The 27,716-nt window shown below is 46.3% G+C and overlaps 2 protein-coding genes across 5 annotated transcripts in view; one reads left to right on the forward strand and one right to left on the reverse strand.

The window, feature by feature from the left end:
- Positions 1–27,716, forward strand: part of LOC142575821 (uncharacterized) — a 262,670-nt gene that overhangs the window by 18,775 nt on the left and 216,179 nt on the right. The window lies entirely within an intron of this gene.
- LOC142573979 (uncharacterized) lies at positions 625–18,377 on the reverse strand. Its single transcript, XM_075683176.1, has 8 exons — positions 18,252–18,377; positions 16,807–16,884; positions 9,269–9,295; positions 8,894–8,977; positions 4,662–4,824; positions 3,639–3,806; positions 2,023–2,157; positions 625–983 (listed from the first exon to the last, which is right to left on the reverse strand). The coding sequence occupies exons 1-8, from the start codon at positions 18,368–18,370 to the stop codon at positions 813–815; spliced, it is 945 nt and encodes a 314-aa protein (XP_075539291.1). The 5' UTR covers positions 18,371–18,377; the 3' UTR covers positions 625–812.

Here is a 27,716-nt window from a genome sequence, read left to right on the forward strand (position 1 = left end):
GGGTGCTCGCGTTAACACAGCGGCGAGACAACAAGTCGGGAAGATAATTTACAACTTATTTCACCGCGTTCTGTCCTTCCGACCTGGTGACGAGGTACTCCTATTGACGTCCCTTCGAACTCCTGGCTTGTGTGACAAGTTCCGACTACGATTCATCGGGCCATACATAGCCAGGGGGCAGAATTCGCCCATCAGTTATCGCGTGACTCCTGTTGCCGCCACAACAGACCGCCGTGGTCGCAGCGCCGAAGTCGTTCACGTTTCCTGCATTGAACTCTTCACGGGGACGTTCTCCGTCGACTTGACCTGCCGCCACGATGGCCGCTTACGCGTGGGATTAGTGTGGGCGTTTATTTTGCACGCCTTCTTTATCTGCATATTATCTTCATCATCCTACGTTGATCGATCTTCAACTTTAGTGCCGTGGGATCATCATCATCGGGTGTGTACCTCTGCCGGTTCGATGCCGTGTACTCGGGCCAATTGAACGTCCTTTCAACAGAGATGTCATACTATATTTTTTCTGAAAAATATTCAGTTTTGAAACGTATGCAGACGAGTTAGTTGAGCGGGCAAGTGCTGTCGTGAGAAGCCGAGCCGTTTGCATTTCAGCTGCTCGTGACATTGTATATGCTTGCGCCCCTGCTGATAAAGCGCTAAGAATTCGAAGGCCCCTCCTCACGACTATATTGATGAATTTAATGAATATTCGGTTTGTTGAACACCGAAGTGAATTGGACGATCAGTTCGAGAGTTGCTCTAGAATCCGTGCGCGCGCGCATATTGCCCAGCGGGCCTATCGGTTGTAGCGATTAGTAGGAAAGACGGGAATGGTTGGCAGTCGGTCTCGCGGAAGACGTTTTCGGTGAACTGGTGCGTTCCCCGACCGCGTTGTCCAACAAAGGCAGCAGCGGGCCAGTCGTGCTCATTGACAGCAGGACGCCAGCTACCAACACCACCTTGATGGCCACGCCCACCATTAGCTGCAAAATAAAGCAAGAGAGCAATAACGTCTAGGCTTATTCTGTCTTAGAGTGGCTGCTTTAACGCTAGAAATTCTCAGATTGAAAAATAATTCAAATGTCTAACGTATACAAGACGGGTGATTCAGTTTGACGTGGAGGTTTCCAGTGGTGGCAGAGGAGAAGCTCCTCAGAGATCTGAGCGTAGTTTGTCGCACTGTATAATCTGGTGTAGAAATCTCATAGGAAATAGGACTCATTTTCTAACGTGAGTTATGCACCTTTAGTTAATATATCAATATGCCGGTTTCAACATTTATATGGCGTTCTATTTAGCAAACGCCGTAGTGGGAACATTTCATTTTCTATCATGTTTTGCTCCGTCAGTTATTACATATATACACCAGTTCCCACGTTGGTACCGCATGGTCAGTTTTACAGCTCTCCTGATCATGTAATGACAACTACTTATAGCTATTTCATTGTGTTTATCTAATGAGCAATTTCATAGATGTGAAAAGAATACTGCCTGGAGAAGTGCAATCCCTATATTGTATTAAGTAGTCGGCAGCCTTAGTTACAATATTCATACAGAAGATTCTAACATAATACTAATCATTTAGTTACAACTATATATTCCTATTGATTGTATTTCAGTTAATCTCAAATTCTATTGTGACTTTTATACCTGTGATAGAAAACCAATGCGCCTCTGCCAAAATTGCTGTGGTACTCTATTTAGCAATTTCACAGGAAGTAAATTCCACTTCTTAGCGTGTTCTTATGCCATCAGGTATTACGCAATATTGAGATTGTGGAACTTAAACGCAATATTAATCAAGCAATTACCGTTGTCTGTCCATATTTCATTGTCCTTCAGCAATCTCGTAGAAGTATGTACAAAGCGTACTGTACTAATTCCCATGTTGTATGCACGCGTGCGTTTTGCATCATCAGTGTAATTGTTACGCCAACATACCACCCCTGATAAGGTGGACACTGATTTGGCTTTGCCAGAAGTAGGCCAGAAGCTTAGAACCAGCGGCTCAACCACCCGTACCAGCTGGGTGAGATCGAGTTCCTTGAAGCCGTGTACGAGGACTATAGGCAGCGACATGGGGATCACCAGATTAGTCGAGGCGCACAGCGCGAAGGGCAGGGCGAAGAACTGCGCCTCCTTGTCCGTGCGTGACGCCTGCGCAAAGTGGAATGCACTGCTTCGGCATTGGAACAATCTGGGTCAAAAGTGGAATGCACTGCTTCGACATTGGAACAATCTGGGTCAAACGTGGAATGCACTGCTTCGGCATTGGAACAATCTGGGTCAAAAGTGGTATGCACTGCTTCGGCATTGGAACAATCTGGGTCAAAAGTGGAATGCACTGCTTCGGCATTGGAACAATCTGGGTCAAAAGTGGAATGCACTGCTTCGGCATTGGAACAATCTGGGTCAAAAGTAGAATGCACTGCTTCGGCATTGGAACAATCTGGGTCACAAAGCCCCGCCGGGCACGGGCACCTGTCTACAGCACGGAGTTTGTGGCAATTTTTACTATTTACATCGTTATAGCGAAAGAAATACTGACAATTGAAGGGAAAAGCACGAAAGAGGCTTCCGACTTTCAACTGGACTCAGCGTTTGTGCTGTCGTCATATCATCGCTCGTACATGTTTTTCCCCTTAGTTTCTTTTATGACAATGTTTAGTTGCAACCAGAACCTACTATACTCGATGAAAACTTCCTGTGGCAGCACAGCCAAAGCTATCTGCACGCGCCCTCACGTGTGGAGCTTCTGCTCTTGTGTTACTATGCCATGTAGTGCCAACGTTTCGTTGGCGGCTTACAGGACCAGGAGAACCAGACGTCGACACCGCAAAACCAGAAAACTAGGAACCGCAAGAAACGGAAATCGTTTTCCTAAGCAAGAATTTTTTCTGCTACAAAATGAATCTTAAACAAAAAAGAAGAATTGTAATTGGCACGCTTTGTTTTACGCTGCGTAACTTCCGGTTGCTTACATTCGCGGACTGCCTCCAGATGCGCAGTGAAGAAATGCGTGCTTCGGCTCCATAGCGTTGGCTGCGCTGCCATAAAAAGCTGTCGCCAGGCACAGTGTGCGTCCCTTTAACTCTTACAGCGACCTGCGCGTTAAGGTGTGCGTTTTCGCCGTTGGTCGCACAAGAGTGCGCCTTGAGGCAACTCGTTTTTTGAGCGCACGTTGCCAGATCGTATCGCCGCCGTCGCTGTTCCTGTCTCTCGTAGTATGATTAGCATCGACATCTCCTTTTCTATATCAGCGGCACCGCACCACGCCATGCGGGGCCCCAGATGGCGCCCAGTCTTAATCCCCTTGTGTGCCATAACTACAACCGGAATAGAATAACGTGAAGGTTGCTTGGCTATTCAGAAACCCTTATTGGATGGGCATAAAGCTATCTCGACCCAGCTCTCGCAAAGTTCCTGTCTTGGGCTTTTTAATTGTCCCGCTCGCGGCGGACAGAACAACTATTCTACGGCATGTGACACACCATGAGCACTCAGGCGTTGCCAAAGGGTTTCACAAGGACTAACAGAGGACATCGCTGTTAAGCTTCGGTGATTTGTCAGGGGCAGCGTGTATTATTCAGCGCTACATGCGCGATGGCCGTAGACGAAGAGAATGCGGAGTCTCTCACGACGACGTGTGCCAGAGGAAGCAGGGCCTCGGCGATCGCGTCCGCCGTGCTGACCTCGGCGACAAGACAGATGGCCAGGCAGAGCAGCGCCTGGTTCATCAGCGGCGACCGCTGCTGCCAGAAGTTGTCACTCACGCCACGCACCAGGCCGCCCAGAAGATCGCACTCCTGCGCCACCCAGCACGTACACCATCAATGTACCTGTCGCATAACTACTCGTAGCGACAAGACATATATAGACAAGAAAATAGCCGGAAACGTCGGAGCCTTGACGTCACTCGAGCAGTGGGCCGATGCTTGGCCTTGAAAAAACAAACTTCGACGAAAGCAATTAACGCGCACACGCCTACAAAAGAACCCACTGGCATTTATGTGTTCTTGGTCAGAATATAGCATCACGTCGGGGCTCCGAGCTACACATTAAGCTATTTCGCAACCACGGAGCCCCAGATGACAACGTAACGTCATCGCTGACTGAGGACTCGGAAAATAGACCGCCTTATCGATAATGGTTATTCCCTCACAAAATAAAAGGCGAACCCGATATTAGACAACGACAACACAATTCGTCTGTATGTTTTTTTTTTTTTTCGCAGAGAGGTGTGACGTACAATCCGCACCAGCACGCTCAACAACGTGCACCCCCTGTCGTGTACCGGCACTATCTGTAGATAACACTGCCCTTGCGCTCCGAGTAGCGATGTCACACATGTGCACCGGCATTTGATACAATAAATTAGGCCAGCGACCCGCATTCATGATTTAGTCCTTACCATGTGACCTGCTGAAAGCGTCCCCCCGTTAATTGAAATTCTCCCTCCGTGCGCCAATTAAGCGCGCGGCCTTTGAGTCGCGGGTGTATGATGCCTACAGGAAGCGTTGCGACAACCCTTTTATAAACTACACAGGCCGGTTCGCACTTTATACATTGGCCCCGTTTGTCACATTTTCGACACGCACGTGCGTATCACAAAAGGTATTGGTGCACTTCTAGTGCCCCTCAGTCGACCGCGCGGTACCTACCGAGGTGAATCGTGAGATGGCTTGTGCACCGCCGGCGATGAACACTACGTCCCAGGGCGGAGTCACACGCCTACCGTCGGGTGCGAGGCTGGTGGGTGCACGAGACATCAGCTGATACAGCGAAGCCGCCGCCAGATTCAGCACAGCTAGGAAGCTGAGCTGGCTGTGGGAGGAGCGATGCGTGCGCGTGGAGTACACGCTTTAGCGCTTAACAGCGTACAACACTCGACAGCCGCGATAGCCACAGCAACATGCGTACAATCAACATATTTCATAACACCAGCGGCTGTGTTCTCGATAGATTTCTCTCTGTATTCAGCGTACCGGTGACTGGTGAGCAATTGACAGAAATGGTAGGGGCGACATTCTTGTGCGTGATTGCCGGCTCCTGCTTTCGTAATAATTATCTCACGTAGCCGTCGAGTTTATCTCTGAGCAGCGCTGGGCATAAAGGTAATGGCGTCGGCGAATTGCCATTAATACGCGGCGCGGTGCATTGCGATTGTGACGCTGCGTACAATTAAGCCAGAGGTAAGTAACGCATTGACTAAACGGTACATTATTTCTGGCGTGGCATTGCGAGGTGGGCGCGAGTACATATTGCACCGCGTGCCAGCTATATATACAGCTACGCGGTGGCTGTAGCAATGGGTACCGTGTTTACTCGAACCTAGGTCGGCCTAGGAGTCGGTCTGGGAGTTAGCCTAAACCAAGTTATCGTAAGCCAGCAAGATGAAACGGCACATCTCTACACTGCACTGTATTTGCAGTATACAGTGTAAAAATGTTGACAGTCACTCTAGCATACGCTAAGGAGGATGAAGGAAAGAGCCTGCGAGCTCACGAAACACACATTAAATTATCTCACATTCTCAGTCGAATGCGTTGTAACTTCCTATTACGTATTTTCTCCCACTAATTGTCGTGGGTGCGAGTGACTTAATTAACTCCATCCTATTAACGGTGCCTTAATTAATTTCGCCTTCGTTAACACCAAGGACGCTGCGTAGGGCTCCCACCAACGGTCCTGCGTTCGACCATCAATAGTGGCACCATCAATGTTGGTGCCTTTGAATTTTAGACCCACCAAAGGTTGTGGGTTTGAGTGCCTTAATTAATTTTGCCTTAATAAACACCAAAGGGTGGGGGTTCAACTCTTACCATAGGGTGGGAGTTCGAGTCCCATCAATGGTCCCGAGTGGCACCAGCAATTTTGGTGCCATAACGCCGCATAATAAATTTTTCGATAACGCCGAACAACGGATTTTTCGACGCATGAGGCACAAAGGCTTTCGCCTTAATAATTTACACCCACAAAATGAAAAAAAGGGTGTAAATGTGTCTAAAACCCAGGCCTTGACTCCCAAAAAGAATGTAATGGTGTACGGTATAGACAGATTTACAAACTCTTTTTCACTTTTGAGGATGGAGAGTGTTTTACAGCGATGTATAGTACAGGCACCTCAGTACTCGCGGCACATGCTTGATACCAGCGTCTGGTCGAAAACGAGCTTCAGTAAATAATGGCTGCACGCATTCAATTCAGTCAAAATGGCAAATTCCGTCGTATTGTCAAATTCGGTAATGGCGTCACATTGCAGCCAATCAGAGTGGTCGCGGCAGCCCCCTTGGCTCCTCTGATTGGCTCAAAAATGGCGCCATTACAGAATTCGACCACGTCCAGAATAGCACCCCGGCAGTGCGCGGCTGCGGATGTGGATAGTAACTGCTACAGTACTGTCTTTTGGTGCTGGCGTTAGCTTCGTGCCATTTTTTCCAGCTAGTTCCGGCGACTCCTATAACGAAACCTCCAATCTAAGGCGACCTAGATATTTTGTTAGCCACGTTTTATTTACATTCTTCCCTTTTCTTTAACGAGCAATCGGCTTAGATTCAAATAAACACGGTATACGTTTTAATTGGTATGGCCATGTGTAACTCCGAAATTACAGCGCCGTTACCGGGCATCGCGAAATGGGCACGCCGATGTCCACGAAAATACTCTGCGAATACGCGCTGTACGAAACACTGCGCAATGCGTTAAAGTTGTCGATGGAGAACGGGTCCCAACAAGCTCAGTTCAAGAGTATTTTCGTTTCTAGTACATTTCGCTTATTCTTACACAACGCACAGGTACGCAATCGCACGATATGTACACAGAGCCGCATACGTGTGCCACTCGTCGCAGTCGTCGTGCTGCTCAGTGGTAAACAGATGTCGTAACAACGAGCCATAATCTTAGGAGCCTTTGAATTTTCTTCGCCGACCAGCCGCCTTCGCTAAGGTTACGTCCGCTGTCGTTTATCTTTGACGTGTGCTTACAACAACACCTGTACGATATGTACGGCATGAAAACGCCTTTAGGTTCATGATATTCAGCTGCCACTGAAAAGAGGGTGACTGCGTCTAGGCAGGCGCTAGATATATCTATATACGTATACCTAAACTAGGCAGCCTGCATGCTTGCAGGCTCTCTAACTAGAACGCTTGAGGCCACCAGATGTTTCAGCGTTTCCAGCGGCGTCAGCTGGTGGTGTTGTGTAACTCGGCGTCGATGCTAAAGGAGGCTATTAAACCCAAACGCCGAAATCTGGATATAACGAATCTTGTGTCGAGATCTCGCATGTTCGGCCAGCCGACAGCGAGATTTGGCCTGTCCTCGTGTGCCTTCATGTAAGGTTGCTTTTTTCCCCCCTAAGGTTTAGTGGTGTATGACTTTCAGTTTACGCAAGAAATGAATATTCGGAAAAATCATATCAGTGCATCATTTTGGACACTGTCAAGTGATGCGACTTATATTGGCAAAACTGGCGGAAAAAGGTCAATGAGATTGAAAGAACACAAAGTAGGCGTTGTCAAAGCCACCCATGCAATGCGTTCTATCTTGTTGAACACTACTGAACGACAGAACATAGCTTCGACCTTGACAATGTGACGACGCTGGCCCGAGAGCAAAAGTGGGGGAAAAGAAAACACCTGGAATCGCGGTTCATCCGTAATGGCGAATCGGCGTGCAAAGCTAAGCGTGGACCCCTGCCGGACGTTTACAAGGACGTGTGGGACGAGTAGACTGGGCCTCCTCTAATGTGTGTCAGTGTATACTGAAGTTACCACCTTACTTATGTGGGGAAACGTCTATACCCTTTTGTTTTAATTTGTTAAGTCGGAGTAAACCTATTTTCAATCATGAATTCACCCGGCTTTTGGGGCATTTTTACATTCGCCATCGTGTCAGTTCTGATTGGCCCGCGCTGCTGCTACGGCCTCTCTGATTGGCTGAAACGCCACCCAGAATAGCACCCACTCGCGTGCATGAAGCTTCCCCAGCATGTCGAGTTTTCCATGCTTATAGACTTGGTGGCTCTCACCACGTCAACGCCAAGCGACGCCAGTGCTTAATGTCAAAAAAAGGGGAGGGAGGCCCTGCCCCTCTCCTCTACTCTTTAATTAGGGGCTCGACCCTCCCCCCTCCCCTTCAACAGGCGAACCCATTCGACAAGCACTGGACTTTAAGCCCTGAGGGACGCAACGCCGCTTAACGCCGGCAGAAAAGCTGAATGAGGGTTTAACTTCAGGAAAGCTTTTAGAGCTATAGCTCTACTATTCCAGGCGCAAATCCAGGAAACGCCTGCTTTTGTAAATGCGACCTTCAAGCTCAGCCAAAGTCAAAGTGGGACTTAGCCTTTCACTATCGGCGGCTACCGCTTACGCCGCTTGGGTGTAATGATCAGCGACGTTGACAAAGTGTGCGGTCGGGCGGGTCTATCTTCAAAGCGATTTGCGATGAGTACAAACTGCGCTGAGTGCTGGCAGCTTCGCATGGGCTGTGCTTTCGACGCTTAGTTCGCGTTGAAGCGAGACGTAGCATGAAGGTCGATTCGCTCGCTGCTGCTGCCGCGCCGAGCAGCGAGTGTACGTTACCTTGTGGTGCAGTTGTAGATGCGGTAGTTGCTGACGGCGCGGAGCAGCATCTGTGTCCCTTCCCAAAGCAAGCAAAACCGTGCTATTGCTCGACAAACTTGGTTTAACCGCGTTCGACCATGGCAATTTTTTTCTTAGTGCTTTAGAGTACTACGACGCTGCCTCGAGGTTACTGCTGCCAACAGTTTGTTTGCGCAGTAATGAAGCCGGATCGAAAACTACAACTCCATGGGGTAAGATATACGTAATGGATCGCTTCGCGTTTATGTCGGCTTCGGTGATTCTCAGCGGCGCGTTGCGTAATTACTTACAGAGCGAGGAAGTCGGAGAGGACAGATATGACGAGGAGCATTAGGTACGTTGATGCGGCCCTGCTGATGTAATGGCTTTGACTCCTGCATGAAAATGAATTGCGCTATATATACGACCACGTGTAGTGTACCCAATCGTCAAGCTTTCTTTTCTCACATGATTTTGTAATTTGAAAAAATTCGACGGAAATTATGCGCTCGTAGCGCCTTCAGAGGTCAGCTTCGAATTTTTACCACGCCGATATAGAAAAGTGAGAGAGATAATTTATTGTCCGTGGTTTATCTGTTTGGAGCTAACCTTTAAACGCTTACCCGCATTATTTATCCGTACACTTAACCGAGGGACAATACACGTCAATGCGAAATTTCGCTCACCATTGCTGTTGCTTGATCTTCCCAGGACTGTAAAATGAAAAAGAAAGATACTTCATGATCAAAAATATCGCAAGCTCTTAATGAACCTAACTTAGAGGTCGCGTTCCCGATCTATAGCTTTAGGGTAGGCTTTTATAATTGCATGACTCGTCAGTCATAATGCCTTGCCGAGTGACAGGAATCCTTTCAATGCAGCCGACTTCTTTGCGGCGTGAAAATAATGGTACCCAATCAATCAGGGTCCCAACCCAACCCAACCAGGGTCCCAACCCAACCCAACCAGGGTACCCAACCAATCAGGGTCTAAAGACGCCTTTTAAGCTGCGGTACAAACGCCTATATGCAAACAAAAAATGTTACATGTATGATGCTTCCGAGAATTCCGTCTGCGAGACGCCTTCCTTTCACTCCGACACCACTTCGCCAATTACCGATGCCCTTTCCCCGAGGGCGACCCGCTCAGGCCGTGCCTACTCTGCCGCTAGCTAGGACAGTGCGAGGGGTGGTGGTACCCCGTCAGTGCTTTCCGTGCTTTCTACAAATATTCGCAGTCTTATCCCGAAAAGAGACAATCTAAGCGCCTTAACTAACGATACAGATGCTGATATAATATTGCTGACTGAAACTTGGCTATCTGACAAAATTTCAACCCATGAACTTCTTCAGTGCGAGAAAAGATTCACCGTATATCGTCGTGATCGCGCTGAGAGAACGGGTGGCGGTGTCATCATTGCCGTGAATGAATGTTTTGAATGCACTCTTTTAAACATACCATGTAATTTAGAAATAGTGTGGTGTTGTATAACCATTGCTTTTAGAAAAATGGTTTTTGGAATTTGTTACCGCCCGCCTAACTCCAACAGCTCTTTTTGCGAGGCAATTCATGATTGTCTAAGCCAGATTTCAGCCAGATTTCAGCCAGATTTCCCGGTATACCAGTTTTTCTTCTAGGTGATTTTAATTTTCTATCAATCCAATGGTCTCATTTATGTCCGCTTGCAGAACCTGCTTCCGCCGAAACTAGTAGCTTCCTAGCCACATGCTTGGATTTCAGCTTATCGCAACTAGTCCGCCTTCCTACACGTGTTACTTCTACGACATCATCCTTACTAGATTTGATACTAACGTCATCACCTGAAATTGTATCAACAATAACTCATCTGCCAGGGCTCAGTGATCACGACGTGATACATTTTTCTGTCTCTGTACCAACTGCTAAAAGGAACAAGCGCTTTAAACTTATCAGAGATTATAATAAAGCTAACTTTGACGCTATCAACACCAATCTTTCTTCCTTCCTCGACAGTTTTTGTATATCTTACACTGACGCATCAGTCGAAGAATTGTGGGCATCATTTAAATGTAAAGCAATGCATCTAATAAATAAATACATTCCCTTAAGAAAGGTTTATCAATCATCTAACGCACCATGGTACACCAGACACCTTAACCGACTATCTAACAAAAAAGGCAGACTTTTCCGTGCTGCAAAACAATCGTCAACTACTGACAAGTGGTCCGCTTATGCCGTCGCAGCAAAACTCTACTCCAGTGCTTTAAAAGAAACTAAATTTAATTTCTATAACACCACGCTTCCATCATTACTCAGAACGAATCCGAGACGCTTTTGGAACGTCGTTAAAAACCGCGATAGTCAAGGTATAACCCTTACTAATGAATTAGGTGAGATAATACCAAGCCGTTATTGCGCGTCTACACTGAACATCGCTTTCACCCATTCATTTTGCCCCACTCACTCTGGCAGCTCTCCACCATTCATAGCACCTAGTTTCTTTCCAATGGAACCGATTTTACTCGACTCATCTGGTATCTGCTCTATTATTAACAAACTAAAAAGATCCTCTTCGTGCGGTATTGATAGCATTACGTCCAAATTCTTGCAAGGTACTACCGAATATAGTTCCATTATATTAAACTTGATTTTTACAAAATCTCTGAACAATAGCTCCTTGCCCAGAGACTGGAAAAAAGGAAAGGTGATTCCACTTCACAAGTCAGGCGACACCCATAACCCATACAACTACAGACCTATTTCCTTGACATCAGTACCATGTAAAATATTTGAACACATAATTTTCTCTCATCTTGTCAACTTTTTGGAATCAAACCAGTTCTTTCATAACAGTCAACATGGGTTCCGTAAGTCCTTCTCATGCGAAACGCAGTTATTAACATTTTGTAGCGATCTCCATGCTTTCCTAGACGCTGGCTTTATAGTAGACTGTATATTTTTAGATTTTGCAAAAGCCTTCGACAGAGTTAACCACCACTTACTCCTACTAAAACTCGGCCAGCTAAATATTGATCCCCTGGTCTTCAACTGGATTCGAGAGTTTCTTTCTAACCGTACACAATATGTAAGCATTAATGATAATGATTCTCCTGAAGTTCCGGTCGGTTCAGGGGTACCTCAAGGCTCTGTTTTGGCACCCTTACTTTTCCTAATTTATATCAATGATCTTCCTAACCAAATTGCAAGTTCCATTTGTCTATTTGCTGACGACTGTGTTATATACCGCAAGATTGAAAGCACTAACGATACTTTTACACTCCAGGATGATCTCGGTAACACTGCAGCATGGTGCAAGCTTTGGCTAATGGAACTAAACACTTCTAAATGCAAAACAATGAGAATTTCCCGTAACCAGTCAGCTTGCCCCGCCTACATACTTAATGATACTCCCCTTGACCCAGTACTTTTTTACAAATATCTCGGTGTGTATATTGCTAACAATCTTTCATGGAAAAGACACATCGAATGCATCACGTCGAAAGCTAACCGCATGCTAGGTCATCTCAGACGTAACTTTTCTTTAGCTCCACCGAAACTAAAACAACAACTCTACGTCACTTATGTCCGGCCTAACCTCGAATACGCATGCTCGATATGGGACCCTGGGCATGCTACTCTAATACATATCCTTGAAAGTGTCCAAAATCGATCGGTCCGTTTCATTCTTAACAATTATCACCGTACTTCTAGCGTTACTAACATGAAACTTAGTCTTGGCATTCCCCTTCTCTCTTCCCGAAGAAAATTACCTCGTCTTTCGCTCTTTCATAAAATCTACTATCATAACCACGAGCTCAAGTCCCGGTACATTACACCAGCATCTTATGTCTCCGCACGTATCGATCATCGCTTCAAAGTTCATGTACCTGCGCCGCGCACAGTTACCTACTCACACTCGTTCTTGCCGAGAACATGTCTTGAGTGGAACCACCTGCCTGCGTCACTAGTCGCTATCACTGATACAGACCGTTTTCACAGAGCACTATCAAACGAATTATAAGCCTACTTCAAAACTGCGTCACTATCACGTTGTCACCTATTGCTATCGTTTTCTTTCATTGCTATTATTCCATGTTTTCGTTTTTTATATTCTTGTTACTTGATGTTTAAGTGTTTATTTTTGCCTTGTTACTTTTGTGCTTATTTACTTGTTGTTGCTGTATATTATTTGCGGTATAGCTGTTCTTCACTTCTCCTTGTATTTATTTTATATGTACTGATATTCTAATGCCCCTCCCCTCTGTAATGCTTCTTGTAAGCCCTGAGGGTAATAATAAATAAATAAATAAATAAATGGTGGTATGTGGCGAACATTGCATTCGCCAATGAGTGAGACGGGTACACAAGTCAAGATAATGTGCCGACTACTACTTCGTGTCCTACTGCTTCAGCGTATCCTGCTGTGCGGGTGTTCAGCTGTGAATCAGAGTGCGTGGCTCCTAATGTGTCGTCGCGAGTCCAGTGAGCGCGCGGTGATGTAACCAAGCGCACCCTAAGGGCCGGGATGGAGGAAGGGGGGCCGGTGAGCGCACATCTCTCCTTCTAGCCTGGCCGTTACTACGCGTGGCGCGTCTTATCGCGACACCGCGTGCATTATCGTGGAAGTACTCTGCGGCGAGTGCAAACATAGGTCAGCCGAGATGACTGGTGCCTTAGTGTGCGCTGTGTTTTCGTGCGCCTAATGTGCAAGTCGCATAATTTCGAGTTTCGGAGACGCGAGAGGCTGTAAGGCAACACGAAGCGTTCGCTCCCCGCTGCTGCCGCTCTTCCTCACGCCAGCTTTGTGACAGCGAGTGTCCGCAGTAACCCAGTGAGTTCACGTTCGCCTGTGCACGCACGACACCTGGCTTCTAAATTTCATTAGTAGGCGAAAGTTTAGCGCAATTTATATAGCTGATAGAACTAAAACTAATGAATTAAAACTTTATTGATATTAAGAGGTGCCGCTAGGACAGGAGCCCTCTGACCCACGCTCTGAACTTTTGCAGTCACTTCTGGCCATAGTCCACCAGGTAGCATTGGAAGTCTTGCGCCATGGCGAGAATAAGCCACTTCGGGGGTGGGGGGGGTATAAAACAATAACTCCCACTTCGTGTGGTTGTCTAATACGTTGTTATAGCAATCAATGCTTTACTCTTCGGGTAGAGCGCTACTTTTAAAGCAACGCATTCTTTGCGAACCTCCCTGCGCCTCTCTTGCTGACCGTGGCTGCCACCTCCTGCTGCTGTCTTGCCGAATAGCTCACACTATTCTGTGGGATGGCGGCTCCATGTAGGAGCGATGGCTCACGCTACTTCGCCCGCAGCGGTAGAAGGTAGAGGGGGGAAGCCAGCCTGCGCATGCGGGTCATTTGCCGCTGGTGGAAATGGCGAGAGGCTAGAAACGTGGAGAGCGGGGAGGAGACGGGAGAGGGGGCAGGAGGAGATGGCTTCACGTTGCGCATGCATTGCGCCACCTGTCAACTGCGTGGACGGTCGCATCTGCGCCTCTATGCGGAGGTCGGGCAAGCCAAAGAAATGGCGCAAAAAGCCATCTTGCCTCTTTCTCACCTCTATAGCGCTGGTTGCGTTCAAAGATGCATTGCATTGCAGAGCTCCTCGTTCGGGGAACTGCTGAGCCACATGAGAGGCGCATGAACACTGCTTCGTAAGCTTCGCTGCATAAAGATTCCAACAGGGCACGTTGGATCTGCTGCATTTTTTATATTTCTTACATTTAGCCGACCCCATTCTTGGGGTGTACAAGTCTTAAATGTTGACGTCTCACCGTGTGGACAACTGCGGTCCGCATTTCTACATGCCTTTGAATGACGAAGTTAGCGGAATATTTATATACACGTCATCGCACGTACTTCTACAACATGTCCTGGAGACAATCTGTAACGTACTACAAATGGAGCGAAATGTATAAAAATACTAATGACATGCACTATTTCGAAAAACCTCCATGGTTGTTCTGGTCAGTCTGCAGTTTTAAACTGCCCGTGTAATTAGCATTACTTCCAACTCCAAGAAAAAAGAAAAGGTCGAAAGATCAAAACTCCTCACTGGGGTATTGTCATATAATGGGCAGTATTATTTGGAATAATTACTTGTAAAGCTTATGCTCTACCATTGAAGCCAAGACTGTCGCATTTTAAGAGCTAAGTAACTCCATAGATACTACGCACTACCACGCACACTAATTACAATCTCCCCAATATAATCTATATAGTATATATCATGTAGTTAGCGAATTAGTTATATACCCGTCATTTCATGTACTTTTACATTTACTGGAGCCCATCTGTAACGTACTGCGAATGGAGTGAAATGTATAAAAGTACACAAGACATACGCTATTTCGAAAAACCTTCATGGTTGCTCTGGTGAGTCTGCAGATTTAGACTGCACATGTAATTAACATTGCCGCCAACTACAAGAAAAGAAAGGTCAAAACATCAAAACTCCTCACTGGAGAATTGTCATATAATGCGCAGAATTGTTTAGAATAATTACTTAATTCTGAAGCTTATATTATTGAGACCAAGACTGTCGTATTTTATGCGCTAAGCAACTCCAAAGGATACCACACACCACCACGCACACTAATTACGATCTCCTCAGTATAAACTCGTTTTTACCGCCAATCTTCTGTTTGGTAAATGAAATACATTTGTTGTAGTGCGTTTTTTCTAGGGATATTTGCTCGGCGACACGCTCTCCTGCATTGCAACATGTCCTCTTCAGAAGCTTCCCTCTGCTCCGGAAGACGCAATTCTCTCGTTGTTTGTGTTTTCCGCGTGTACCGTTCCCCCGCACGCTCTCGCCTGTGTTCCAACTGCACTTTCACAAAAGGCTGCTTTTCGTATACGTTTCCTGGCCGCATTCTAAGGTCTCCGTTCCTATGAGCAGTTTCTTATGGCGCGTCACTGTCGTAGAATTGGAATCATAGTTAGTAAATGGATTGGTATGATGTTCGTGCTTGTGGCTTCAGACGTTCCTGTGGCTTTGTGTATTACGCTTTATGTGCCTTCACTGTTCTATATTTCAAAGCATTCTATACTTGTATAAATAGAGAAAACCCTATGAACACGTGTAATTGCTACTGATTGCAGCGGTTCAGCTTGTAGAGGTGGCCAAGTCGAAATCTCGACGCACCCGCTTACCCGCAAGAAATTCATAAGCGTGTTCTATGCGACTTGTGGATGCATGTGACGCATGCGTAGCGTGGCTGACATGATTATGCTTTTTTTGTCTGAGCGGTGTCCGGAAAACGCGCATGGATGCCCGGAATGCCCGCGTAGATACAGGGTCTGCGAGGCCACACATAATTGAAAAGCTTACGTACACGCGCGATGCCCTAAAGCGCTTGATCGAACGACGAAATTGGTTTCGGAAGCTTGACGATTCGATGTCTGCGATGGCCTCGTTGAAGGCCATTTAACCGACTACAGTCTAGTCAAATGATGTAAAATGTTGTTTATAGCACCAAGTGACCCGCTTTGTATTGTTGCTAAGAAGGTACTAAAGAAAAAGGAGAGCGACGTCCGTTGCGTGATGGTTCATTTTATTGTATACAACACAGTATTTTGTATGAAATAGTAAGTTTGCTAAGTCAGGAAGATCTCTGGAGGACGAAGTTCAGGCAAATTCGTGTACAAACCATCACTCGCATTCTGTCTGAATCACACCGCTTGCAGCTCCCCACCTCTAGTAGGCTCTTGCGCCAGGATTCGCTTTAGTAATTATTGAAATAAAGTGTATGGTTTGGGCTATGGGCGGATCTGTGTTGGCACCTGGAAGCTTTCTGACAAAATATCGCGTCGGAGGTTCGTGCGTACAGAAGTAGGTTCCGGTAAAAGTACAGAAGTTTAGGTATTCACAGAAATTCACCCATTCAAGTCTAGACGGCGTTGCGGGCTTCTTATTTGGGACACGAAACAGAAGGTCTAACGGAACACAGCAGAAATGACCCCGGGCATCTAGCGAAAGCTTGCTACGCTTTAGGGAAAAAAACAACAACGAATTATTCAGTGTTTGAGAGTGTTGACTCGTAGGGCTTCTTTTGGAATATCCTAATCTGGCATCATTCGTTTCTCGCACAAATCGAGCTGTAAGCGTCTCCCTGCCATGCTGCTACGTAAGTGAGAATTAGAGCATTTACTGAGTGTAAACAATATACCTTTATAACATTATGTGGCGCGTTAAGCAATACTTCGAAATGCGTAACTGTGAAAACTTACATAGGCGTGCTTAGGAGTTTCAGTCTCGTCTTAGCCGCCGACTGCACCACGCTGTTCTCCTCCGGATTGTTGGGCTCGCTGCTCGGTTGAGGGTTGTTGACAGGATGGTAATGTCAGCAATTAGTCTTGTCAAAAGAAGCATGGTTTCGTACCACGAATCGAAAAAAAAAAGGAATAGCGACATGAAAGCTACACCCTGACAATATGTTATCCCCGCCCTGTAGGCACGTCGGAAAGTCATCTTCTCGTCATTGGAAACCTAGCCTCGCACACAATTTTGAACAAGTAAGCGTGCTTCTTAGCTTTACACACCAATAATACAATAATATTATTTTGCTGTCGTCATCGTCGTCTTTGATGATAGCGACGGCGATATTGCATTATACGGGAGAGAGAATAGAAAACTTATGGCTTCGAGGTGAGCAATAACATAAATTAAGAATAGCTACACAGCCACAGTTAGGTTGGTAGTCGAGGAAGCCTTCTATGCGGTACGTGGATTCATTCTACAACCTGTAAAATGGGAAGGATTCCTTGAATACCTAAATAGGCATGTAATCCTTTTTACTCCTGCATGTTTGCAGCTCCGCAGTGCTATCAGCAAGAAATTATGACAGAACCTCTCTAGTTAGACATGTCAAATAGTGCGTAAGCACTCCTTCCAGTCGCTCATCTTAGATACATATGTCTCTGACGTATGCGAACGCGTCTTGTCGTATGATGGCGACGTATGCTTTGTTAATTAATTATTGAGTGTATTAGTAAACATGATAAGTCGGATGATGCCATTGTTCGTTTCGATATTAAATAAGTGAATTGACAATTGAAATTAAATACTTGGTTTACTAAGTGTGCTTAAATAATCGTATGATGACGTCAGTCACTTATTTAATTAATTCGTTGGGCTATTCATATCAGTCACCCTAATTTCATATTTCTTACCATTATTATTTACCTTGATTAGACTTAGGCTAACTAATTTACCCTCAATTATTCGTCATTTCGCTTATGTAATTTCATTGTAATTAATATCCACTAGCCTTCCTTAACGCACATTAGCATTAAGAGGAAATTTCAGCTCAAGCCCCCAACTATTCTATGCTACCTATTCAAATACATGTAAAAGCAAAATGCTTTTCCGAGGTAACTGCTGGACTTATTTAATGGAATTTTTGCATTTGCGAGAGAAAGTTAAATTGTAGTTACTGTTGGAAGCTGACCTAACCTATATATAACTAATCTAAGCTAGCCTAATCTAACCTATCTTAACCTAATCTAACTCAACCTAACCTAACCCGAACTGACCTCACTTAATCTAACCTAACCTAACGATTGTCGTAGTAGTATAGCGCAATCTTTGCTAAGAAATACCACCACATATACTTCGCCATCAGACAGCCATTTTACGGAGTTATCGTTCATCAGCGGCTGTGCGAGAGACTTACTACGGCGACAGGTTCTTGGTGTAGAAGTAGCAGCAAGATAAGAGGAATGCCACCACAGAGCCAGGAATGGCTATGAGCATCCACTGCAGCTGTCCCATTGGACCTGTCGATAGCAACATTTCGTCCCTGCTGCCAAAGCACAGGCGACGAAAGAGAGAGATCAAGTCAGGCTCACCTGTAGTGGCTTGGACGAGTTCGCAGACCACATTAAAAAGGAACGCGAATGCGTCACGTAAAATAGTTTTAGACAAAGGAGCTGTTCCTTTTTCTTTAGTAGTTCAATTGAAATAAGCTGTTTACTAACGGCGAAACTGAAGGCGAAATTTCCGTCGTCTTGTATTCTGTGGCGAAACCAGAGTGCCATTGCGTCAGTGTGACGTAACGTATTTGAGCCGTTTTAGTGCAGTAGGGCCTATTAAAATTAGCTAGGTTGACTTTTTTGTTAACGCGAAACATTTCTGCACGTACAGTTGGCACTTTGACAGTGTCTATCTATGTAGCCGCCTGCGTCTAAGTGCTCTCATGGTCGTTTCGTTAACTTGGTAGGTACCAAAATTTGCACAGTGTGTCGAGACTGTATGACGAACATAAATGATACGTCATGACATGACTATCATGATATGCGTGTCATGTGCTTCATGAAACAGCCGCGTACGTCTTGGTGCTCTCATGGTCGTTTCGTTACATTGGTGGGCTCCCCGCACACTGCTTCGCATAACATCGATTGCCACAAGGCGTCCGACTGGCCGGCATTGTTTTTTTTTTGATGCAGTAGGATTCTTTTTTATGGCTAAATAATCAACTAGACCCGAGTAGTCGCTGCCAATATTTGTGACGTTGCAGCGAGCTGCCCTACAGACCTAATACCGTGGCCGCGGCTGACCGCAGTGCAAGTTCTTCCATAGCGACCTTCGTAACCAAACTCCATAAAGAGAAAACGTCATAACAGAACTCGAGTGCGGCAACTTTCGTGTTATTCACCTGGTCAGCTGTCTGATCAACATCTTCCGCGTGGGCAGGCGGGCGAGACTGACAATGTTGCCCAGCGCGGTCACTATGGCGACGGCCAGGAGAAACGCGCTTCGAATGGCCACGTGCTTTCTGTAAAATAAATAAATAAATAAATAAATAAATAAATAAATAAATAAATAAATAAGTAAATAAAATCCTGCGGCAATTTGTTTTGAACACACTGCAAAGTACCTATTCGCTATAGGAAATAATTCTGCGATTTAGAAATCGTTGAGAAATATCGCCTGCATTGTAAAATAATTTACCCCCTTAAAAGTGAAAAGGGGTGTAAATCTGTCTATAACTCACCCACGAACACGCAAAAAGGGTGCAAGGGCATGAGTTAACTATCTTTATTTATTTATTTACTTACTTATTTATTTATTTATTTATTGCACCTTCAAGGCCCGAAGGCGTTACAGAAGGGAGTGGAACGAAATATACAACTTGTACAGATGACAGATTATTATAATAAAAGAAGAAAAAAAAGTTATATTTATAGACAGGTTTAAACCACTTTTCACGGGTATTAATTATCTCCAACGTATGCGCTGCATTGCAGAACTTACATTAACGCTGGGATGTTCTTCAGTCATGCTCCCACCGTTTAGCACCACGGCATTGAGGAAACAAGTGACTCCTATTGGCTTAATTCCTTCATTAACTCGCGCTCCAGACTTGATTGATTCACGTAGTGGCGCAGCCCAAGAGGAGCAGCAACAACACAGTTGCTGCTCCTCTTAAATTAAACAAACAAAGGAAAGGAAAGGTTCCAAGGGGGCTATTTGGGCTCTTCATTTCGCTTATCCAAACCGCTTTTGAGAAGTGATTACCGAAGTACTTCTCTGCTGATAAACTAGACATGCTGTCAAAATCAGATTGCGACGGTGTAAGCTCGTACGGAAAATCGACGCGAAGCCGCCCACCATAAAGCTGTTTAATGCGAGAGCATCATATGCCCCATTACGCAAAAATGCGGCGTAGTCGGCGGCGTGGCCGAATTGTGGTACCAGAAATGACCAACGGCGCAAATAATAAAAACACGTCACGGAAATGCTCGGATGGACGTCAGATTCCTGGGCAAGGTTCCCTTAAACAAGGTAACTTAATGGCTTCGAAAAGTAAATTTTGCTAAATTTCGGTCTGGCCGGGAATCGAACCCGGTACTCCGGGGTGCGAGACGAGCCTGCTTCCCTGGCGACAGGGCGGCTGCACGGTTCTGATTGGCTAAGGGTGCGGCCTAGTGCGTGCGTCGTTGGACACGTGACGGCGCAGCCAATGGGGATGAGGTGGTGCCACGTCACGAGCGCATAATATCAGTGCATAAAGTAATAAGCATTAATGTCCAATTGAACGCCTCTGAGCGGTCCTTCGAGTTAAGACCTCATCGCGGGTAAGCGAGCGAGTTGAGGCGCTTGGCGCGTATTTATTTGGCCTTACCGCGGCGCAGTTAGAACGCAGGCGAGAGCTTGTGCCGACGAGGAATTCGGCGAAACACTTCACCAAAGGGGCTCTAAAAGTTTTGGCATTCCCAGACGTAGGCATTCTTAAGCGTATCTGGTGAATTAAAACGATAGCGTGAAGGACCCCTTTGCGCAGTGACCACGGCGAAAGCGGCGTGGAGATTGAGTTCACCGTGAACGAAACGTGTCCACGAATCACAGCGCGGAGCTCAGGCCTTTACTACCAATTGCAGAGCGGCGCGCGGCGCGTTCCTACCATCCACGGCAGCGGCGGTGCCGGCCGGGGTAAAAGAAAAAGAAAGAACCAGAAAGCTCGCCTTCGCGCACAGCGTTCGCCGCAAGCGCTTACCGGTAAAGATAATCGTTGCGTAAGCTGCAGTCACCGGGAAGCGTGAGAAACAGTCAGGGACGCCATTGCGTTCTAGTCTTAAATGCGAAGCTTAAGCGACTCCCAAGATTTTTTTCCGTTTTTTTTCCGCCTTTCTTTCTTTATTCAGTCTAAGCTTCCCTTCGCAGTAATGGTGACCGTATTGTAATAGTAGAAACCTATAAATTAATAATAAAACCTTGGTGAATAATGCTGCTTAATGGATTCAATGGAGAGGACACGTTGCAGTTTGAAGGTCTTTTGTGGATTGAATTGGCTGCACATTGAAAGAACGAGCGCTCATCATGTGTACGTGTCCCTGGGTAGCGTTTGCTTGCGCAGCGAATTCCTTCACTAAGAAATGTTAGTCAACGCTGTAGATGCTGTCGCAGACAATAGCAGCACTGGAATGAGGAAGGATGCTTTCTTTAATTATATGCGGCATTTTTATTGTTACTTCGAACACTTAAATAAAAAGCTTATAAAATGTACTGAAATCCCGACACTACAAAGGAATCATCTGCCTAGGTGGACATAATTTGCAATGGATACTAAAACAAGCCATTCGTTGATTAAACTAATTAAATCAATTAACTTCCAAATTACCGAAATGTACGGCACATGTATATAATCGAAAGTTGAAGGAAGCAATCATAAAAAGAGCAGTTCCCTGTTTCTACATATTAAATTGGTCGTTTAGGTCCGACATAACTGACGTCAGGTTACTCGTGCAATTTGCCCGGCTACGTGCGCGGCTCGCGGCGTAAACCCCCGTTACGTAATATGCTGCGTAAAATAAACTCATCATATACAGGGTGTCCCACATAACTTGAGCCAAGAAATTAAAAATGAAAGGCGCATCGGAAGCTAATTCAACCGAACGCACAGTATTCGCAATAGCCTATAATGACTCAGACACTTTTTTGTTTTACCCATAACTATCTAATAAATTAAGTTTGATTACCCTCATGATGCCTCATGACCTCGAGCGTACCGGAATCTTGGAAGAACGCTAACATAATCCTAATCCATAAGAAAGGGGACGCCAAAGACTTGAAAAATTATAGACCGATCAGCTTACTGTCCGTTGCCTACAAAGTATTTACGAAGGTAATTGCAAATAGAATCAGGAACACCTTAGACTTCTGTCAACCAAAGGACCAGGCAGGATTCCGTAAAGGCTACTCAACAATAGACCATATTCACACTATCAATCAAGTGATAGAGAAATGTGCAGAATATAACCAACCCTTATATATAGCTTTCATTGATTACGAGAAAGCGTTTGATTCAGTCGAAACCTCAGCAGTCATGGAGGCATTACGGAATCAGGGTGTAGATGAGCCATATGTAAAAATACTGGAAGGTATCTATAGCGGCTCCACAGCCACCGTAGTCCTCCATAAAGCAAGCAACAAAATCTCAATAAAGAAAGGCGTCCGGCAAGGAGATACGATATCTCCAATGCTATTCACAGCGTGTTTACAGGAGGTATTCAGAGAACTGGATTGGGAAGAATTGGGGATAAAAGTTAATGGAGAATACCTTAGTAACTTGCGATTTGCTGATGATATTGCCTTGCTTAGTAACTCAGGGGACCAATTGCAATGCATGCTCACTGACCTGGAGAGGCAAAGCAGAAGAGTGGGTCTAAAAATTAATATGCAGAAAACTAAAGTAATGTTTAACAGTCTCGGAAGAGAACAGCAGTTTACGATAAGTAGCGAGGCACTGGAAGTGGTAAGGGAATACATCTACTTAGGGCAGGAAGTGACCACGGATCCGAATCATGAGACTGAAATAACCAGAAGAATAAGAATGGGCTGGGGTACGTTTGGCAGGCATTCCCAAATCATGAACAGCAGGTTGCCGTTATCCCTCAAGAGAAAAGTATATAATAGCTGTGTCTTACCAGTACTCACCTACGGGGCAGAAACCTGGAGGCTTACGAAAAGGGTTCTACTCAAATTGAGGACGACACAACGAGCTATGGAAAGAAGAATGATAGGTGTAACGTTAAGGGATAAGAAAAGAGCAGATTGGGTGAGGGAACAAACGCGAGTTAATGACATCTTAGTTGAAATCAAGAAAAAGAAATGGGCATGGGCAGGACATGTAATGAGGAGGGAAGATAACCGATGGTCATTAAGGGTTACGGACTGGATCCCAAGGGAAGGGAAGCGTAGCAGGGGGCGGCAGAAAGTTAGGTGGGCGGATGAGATTAAGAAGTTTGCAGGGACGGCATGGCCACAATTAGTACATGACCGGGGTTGTTGGAGAAGTATGGGAGAGGCCTTTGTCCTGCAGTGGGCGTAACCAGGCTGATGATGATGATGATGACCCAGCCTTAAATTATTGGCTGAGGATCCCATGTGTGTTACGCAGATTTGTAGAGAACCTTCAGAAAAACCAATCCAGTTGTTTCCTTTACGATACATCTCACGTAGCCTTTCTTTTCCGGGTATCAAAGAAAGCCCGCGAAATACAAAAAAAAAAAAAAAACACGTGACGGAGCGCTTGCGCAGTGGTATCGTGCTCCTCTCAAAGGCGCGTTAAGTGAACAAGGACGGCTCCCGTCGGATGACGGCGAAAATGCATGCTGCCGGCCGAGTGCTGCCGATGAAATAAAGAACGCCCTGCTGCTGCCTCGTCGCCAGTTACGATACAGCTGTGGCCTCCGCGATCGGCAACGGCGCGCCGCCGGAGCCGATCGCGGAGGCCACGATACAGCCGACCTTGTTCCCCGAACGCACGCTTGAGAGCAGCACGATGCCACTGCGCAAGCGCTCCGTCACGTGTTCTTTTTTTTTAATTTCGCGGGCTTTCTTTGCAAACCAGAAAAAAGGACTACGTGAGATGTATCGTAAAGGAAACCAATCGATCGGTGGTTTGTGAAGGTGCTCTAAAAATCTGCGTATGATGCTTGAGGTAGTCAGCCGGTAATTAAAAAGGGTAATTAAACTGAATTAATTAGTGAGTTATTGGAAAACAATAAATTGTCTGAATTACTATAGGCTATTGTGAATAGTATGGGTTCGGTTAAATTCGCTTCCGACGTGCCTTTCATTTTTAAATTCTTGGCTCAAGTTATGCGGGATACTGTATAGCGGGGCAGTAAACCAGTCTCGTTCCTGCTGCTTAAGTGGTTATCTGTCCAATAGGGAGTTGAGCAAGGCACCAACTCGATATACATAGTATGCCCCGTGCGTAATTAGGTAAAAACTGTGCGAATGATTTGACACCAGGTATTTCGGTCTGCATGGTCATGCTGAAATGTACAAAGAAGTAAATAGGCTGTAAGGACGACTCCTTCGAACTTTCCAACACAAACTACGGCCGTTAAGTTTCTAATTTGGTATTTATTCGATGCTGCTTAATTAGCGAGCGAACCGTTTTGGCGTCTCTTGCAAATTATGTGCCCCTGGTCAGATAATTTATCAGAGGCAACGGAATTTGAGTAAATATTCTAGGTTTTCTAAAAATTATAGTGTCTGAAATACAAAGAAATCACTGCATACAGGTTACAAATAATTAGATAAAGTAAACTTTTTTTTCTAGCGATTCCTTACCTGTCTACGGCCTCTTTCCGACGCTGAATGTCCAACATTGCTTGATACTGACCTGTGTACAGAAGAGGTAAGCGTACGTCGATTAGGTTTGATGCTTTCTTCACGGTTTCATGTTGTGCATATACTTGGCTCTCCTAATTATGCAACCAGTGTGCACAAGGGTCGTTTTCTACATCGATCACTATCGGGAGTACTTTCACTGATGTCACGTGACATACAGATGTGTGCGTTTTGCATGCGCATAATAAAAAAAAAATTCATGCTTACCACATATCGGTTTTTGCTCAAACGTCGCAGTGAGATCACACTTTATGGTCCGGATGGCTCAATATCAGACTTAGCACTGTTGTCTTACCTCACTCTTAAGCAGAAGAAAAGAACAGTTTACTACCTTTAGGCCTCTTGCCATAAGTCTGCTGTACGACAGAGCGAGGTCTTCGCGATTGGCATCTGCTATATTCGCTGGGTGTGGCGATGTGGGCATCAAGACAGACGCCGACTAAGGTAAATTCGGCATTTTTTTTTCATATTGGTAACCAGACAAAAAATAACAGTGCGAACTATTACACTGAATGATCTGCACCATAAAACGCGATCGTGGGAACTATGAGCATGAACACAGTAGCGGATATAGTGAAATGACCTTTGTCTGGTGCAACGTTACTAGACTAGCTTCAGTTTTAAAACTCGGCGCCGTTGTGCGGAACCGCCACCCGCCCGCGCGTTTGTGGCGCTGCAGTCGCGCCCGGCTTCACTTCCTCACTAGCTGGCTACGCGGGCGGGCCGGACTAAGCACGCGGTGCAGCGTTGGTGTATTCTGTGGTTCGTTGCTGGCGGCGAATTTCAGCAAACATGTCATCCGCGAAACTGTAGCCTTCGCCGAGTTTCTTAAGAATACCAGCAGACGATGCCGACGTGCTGCGTACCTGGCTGCATAGGCCGCTATCGGAACGATATCGACAGTTCGGCGCACCACTTTTTCTGTGCTCCCAGCAATGCGACGATTCGCTCGGCGTGAAACAGAGCGATTCCTCGTGCCGACCGGGAACTCAGTGCGAAATCAACGGCACGCGCTCGTGCCACTGCTCCCGCGTTCGTCGTCGTCTTCCACAGCTGGCTGTGTGGCCATTCATCTTTCCAGCGTAGAATTTCACTTCACTTCTGTCGTCGTAATGGGGAGGCCGCGTTTACGGGGGTATGAGCCGTTGCTTAAGGGAGTATGAGCCACTCGTGGTCATACGTAACGGAAAGATTTAATTTTGAAGAAATTTAATTTCGAATAATCACAAGCAGCAAATCGCAGGCGAAGGCTGCTAACCACGCCGCCGAGCAAACTCGAGACATCGAACGCAAGCGACAACTGCGGACATACCGTCAGTGACGTCGTTCTCTGTCGCAGCCGATTGTGTGTGTAACCTCGTAACTGAGAAATACTTTAATGAACCCTCGGGATTAATCCAGTGATAAACACAGGGGCCGCACGTTTCAGCTTCGCTGATTAAGCATCTTCGCGGAATAAAAAAATCCGACTTCTTTTTTGCGTGTGTGGCTTGTGTGTACAAAGACCAACCTCACCTTTCTTTTTGTAGCGCTTCTTTGGCGTGGTGAGAAGCTTCGGTAGGGATGAAGATCATCCTACAATCACGCACTTTGGCCCGATATTCAGGGTCGTGGGCCTAAACTCCGCGAAACGTTAAGACGACAGGAAGAAACAACATTTCGAAACGCAGCTTCTGCGCTTCGCTGTATGCGTTTCTTCCTTTCGTGTAGTTTACCCTTCTTTCAGTATTAACGAACTGGCGCGATAAATCTTGTTGCTGTAGGTGGATACCGCTTTCTCGTGGTATCACTAATTCGGACAAGGGAGAACGCCAGCGAGCATGAAACACGCGCAAACTGCCCGTCCGCACGAGCTCAAGGCTGTGACGAGGCGTCTGCAGTGGAGCCCGATGGAACAGCGTTGCCCTCTGGCGGCTGTCACAGAAGTGGCGACAGCGGCTGTAAGCACGCGGGCGAGGAGTTTTACAACTGAGGCTAGTCTAGTAACGTTGGTCTGGTGTGCAGGAAAAAAACACACATCTCTGTAATCTCCGACGTGACGCCCGGGTAGAGAGAGTGACAGCAATACGGTCTGCTGTCTTACAGCCAATGACTCAACGCCAACTACAAGTGGTGTCCCTAAAGTGATCGATGTAGACAACACGGCCCATGGTCAAGCAACAGCGCGGACTCACCGATGCTGGAGGCACGCGCCAGCGAGGAGCATAACGAGTCGAGGCTGCTGTCCTTACGTCCTATGGCGACTCCTAGCTCCGCTTGGAGCAGCAGACGCTGCGCCCACGGAGGCTTGCGCATGGGCGGCACGAACGTGTTCACAGTGGCCAGAGTCGCAGACTCGCCTGTAGGGGATTCCGCCGCGGAGATGGCGGCAACGGTGACGTTCTTGGGCGTCGCTTCGCTCCTGCGTCGCCACCACGCGTCGCGATATGAGTGACTGAGTGAGTGAGTGAGAGTGGGTGAGTGAGAATTGTTAAATTTCACCGCCCTTGGGAACCTCATTAAACTGGAAACTTCTTGCTTCCTTGTGCTTACAAAGCTACGGAATAGTTCAGTGACCAGACGGACAGAAAAAAAGGAAGGAAAATGAAAGATAGGCAAGGCACAAAAAAAAAAAAGAAAACACAAAGAGTAAAGGAGAGCGATGAAATCTAGAGGACGAGCCAGAATGCTGCATCTCGGAATCGCATGCCTAAACAGTTGCAATTAGGCTTGCAATAGAGACCGTGATCCATGTTTGAACATGTCAGGTGATACATTTGGCGCCCTGTATGCGCCTTTTTTGCTCTGCGTTTGGTTTTACAGCGTGAGCTGTTATGGGCTCAATCAGATAGCCTTTTGAGTCGGTGATCCTGTCCGCCGCCACCGCCGCAGGTGTCCGTCGGAGCTATCGCCAGGAGTAGGAAAAAAAAAAATCGCAGTTGCCGCCGTTATGGAAGCCGCGCCCTTAGCATGTGAGTCAGCTTCTCTACCACTGCGCCACGCCAGCGCGCGCTAG

Source organism: Dermacentor variabilis, chromosome 3 (assembly GCF_050947875.1).
Source record: "Dermacentor variabilis isolate Ectoservices chromosome 3, ASM5094787v1, whole genome shotgun sequence".
In the NCBI taxonomy this organism is placed as follows: Eukaryota; Metazoa; Arthropoda; class Arachnida; order Ixodida; family Ixodidae; genus Dermacentor; species Dermacentor variabilis.

What these genes read in the sequence shown, in the direction of transcription:
- LOC142573979 (XM_075683176.1), bottom strand. Translation starts at nt 18,370, where the DNA reads ATGTTGCTATCGACAGGTCCAATGGGACAGCTGCAGTGGATGCTCATA. An exon ending in ACCAAGAACCTGTCGCCGTA is followed by an intron (nt 16,885 to 18,251) that starts GTAAGTCTCTCG and finishes TCAACCGAGCAG; the next exon opens with CGAGCCCAACAATCCGGAGG. An exon ending in AACTCGATCTCACCCAGCTG is followed by an intron (nt 984 to 2,022) that starts GTACGGGTGGTT and finishes TTTATTTTGCAG; the next exon opens with CTAATGGTGGGCGTGGCCAT.